The sequence below is a fragment of the Crocodylus siamensis genome, chromosome 6 (assembly GCF_052110815.1).
Source record: "Crocodylus siamensis isolate JL-2025a chromosome 6, ASM5211081v1, whole genome shotgun sequence".
NCBI lineage: Eukaryota > Metazoa > Chordata > Crocodylia > Crocodylidae > Crocodylus > Crocodylus siamensis.
Genome location: NC_143400.1, coordinates 49,126,047 through 49,127,848, shown reverse-complemented (window position 1 = coordinate 49,127,848; position 1,802 = coordinate 49,126,047). Strand labels below are relative to the sequence as shown.

General features: G+C 40.3%; 1 protein-coding gene across 1 annotated transcript; it reads left to right on the top strand.

The window, feature by feature from the left end:
* The first annotated feature begins 335 nt into the window (after window positions 1-335).
* On the top strand, window positions 336-1,262 carry LOC149862780 (olfactory receptor 14C36-like). Its single transcript, XM_090054554.1, has one exon. It carries the CDS (start codon window positions 336-338, stop codon window positions 1,260-1,262), a length of 927 nt encoding a protein of 308 aa, XP_089910680.1.
* Window positions 1,263-1,802: the final 540 nt, after the last annotated feature.

Below are 1,802 nucleotides of genomic sequence, written 5' to 3'. Positions count from 1 at the left end.
TTGTTCCCCTGCTTATTTTTAAGTTTGTACCTCCAGCATCCAGCAGATTGTCTTCAGACAATCCTGCTACAGTGTGGTGCACCTTGCAGTTATACTGTATTTACCTTTAAGACAACATTGAGTGGCAGAGCCATTAAATTGGCCCCACTTCATTGCTAGGAAGCTGATATTTCTAAAAGTTTCCAATGTAGAACCATAAGAAATAGGAATGGGAAAAACCTGAAGAAACCCCACCTGAGCTGAAGATCTTCCTGCTTTCATTTTATTCTAGTCCTTTTGCTTCTCTCCCTGATAATTCTTGCTTTTCTCTCCACAGAGTGAATCAAAGACAAGAAATGACCAACCAGAGCATAGTTACTGAGTTCTTACTCCTTGGATTCTTTGATACTTGGGAGTTGCAGATTTTGCACTTTGTGGTGTTTCTAGTGATCTGCCTGGCAGCCCTGCTAGGAAATCTCCTCATTATAACAGTGGTAGCCCTTGACCAGCATCTTCATACTCCCTTGTACTTCTTCCTACTCAACTTATCCTTCCTTGACCTCTGCTACATCTCCACCACGGTCCCCAAGTCCATGGCTAACTCCATCACCAACAGCAGACTGATCTCTTTCTCAGGTTGTGTTGCCCAAGTCTTTCTTGTTGTCACCTTGGCAGATGCAGAGCTGGCTTTTCTCACCGTGATGGCATATGACCGCTATGTTGCAGTCTGCCTTCCTTTACATTATGGGATGATCATGAACAGAGATGCCTGTGCGCAGATGGCTGTTTGCTGTTGGCTCATCAGTTTGTTGTACTCCATGTTGCACACTGGGAACACTTTCAGGCTGCATTTCTGCCAGTCCAATATAATTGGCCAGTTCTTCTGTGATATCCCACAATTACTGAAGATCTCCTGCTCCAATACACAGCCTAATGATATTTTGATATTAGTGCTAGAAGCTGTTATAGGACTAGGCTGCTTTGCTTCAGTAGTGATATCGTACTGCTGCATCTTCTTGACTGTGCTGCAAATCCCTTCCACCCAGGGGAAGTATAAAACTTTCTCCACATGCGTTCCACACCTCACTGTGTTCTGTTTATTCCTTGGCACTGCTACATTTACATACACAAAACCAAGATCTGTTTCCTCCTTGACTAAGGACCTCCTGGCTGCTGTTCTCTATTCTGTACTGCCCCCAGTCCTGAATCCCATCATTTACAGCCTGAGAAACAAGAAGATAAAGAAGGCTCTGAGCAAATTACTTGGCAGGACCATTTTTTAATCAAAAGAGATGAATTCTTCATCTTGACATGTTAATATGGTGAGGTAAGACTCCCAAGGCCATATCCTATTTTTTGTTTCATAACTGGAATCCTCCCATTCCCAGGTTAGAAGGACTTTTATGACAACCAATCTCATATTAATTCTAACAATCAGCTTTAGGGACAACTCCTTATGCCATTTTAAGCTTAATCTAAACTTTAGTAATTTGTTCTGTTGGTAATATTTTACACTGAAAGCCTATATCACCCACATTTCTTTTAATGGAGTTGCTTTTAATTTATATTTTTTCTTGAATGAGAGAAGAACTGAAATCTTCTTTAGCCTCCAGCAATACCCATGATGAGTACATGTGGAGCTAGTAAAAAATGCATTTCCATCTTTTTTTAGGAGAAAGGGAAAAATGTTTTGATGAATGTTTTCATAATAATACTTTTTTGTATCTTAGCTATACAAGTTTCAGTTCAGGGAAATGATGCTTTTATTTAAAAACTATCAAATTGCCCATCTAGAATGATGGATTTCAGGGAGTGTTAACATG

What these genes read in the sequence shown, in the direction of transcription:
- LOC149862780 (XM_090054554.1), top strand. Translation starts at nt 336, where the DNA reads ATGACCAACCAGAGCATAGTTACTGAGTTCTTACTCCTTGGATTCTTT.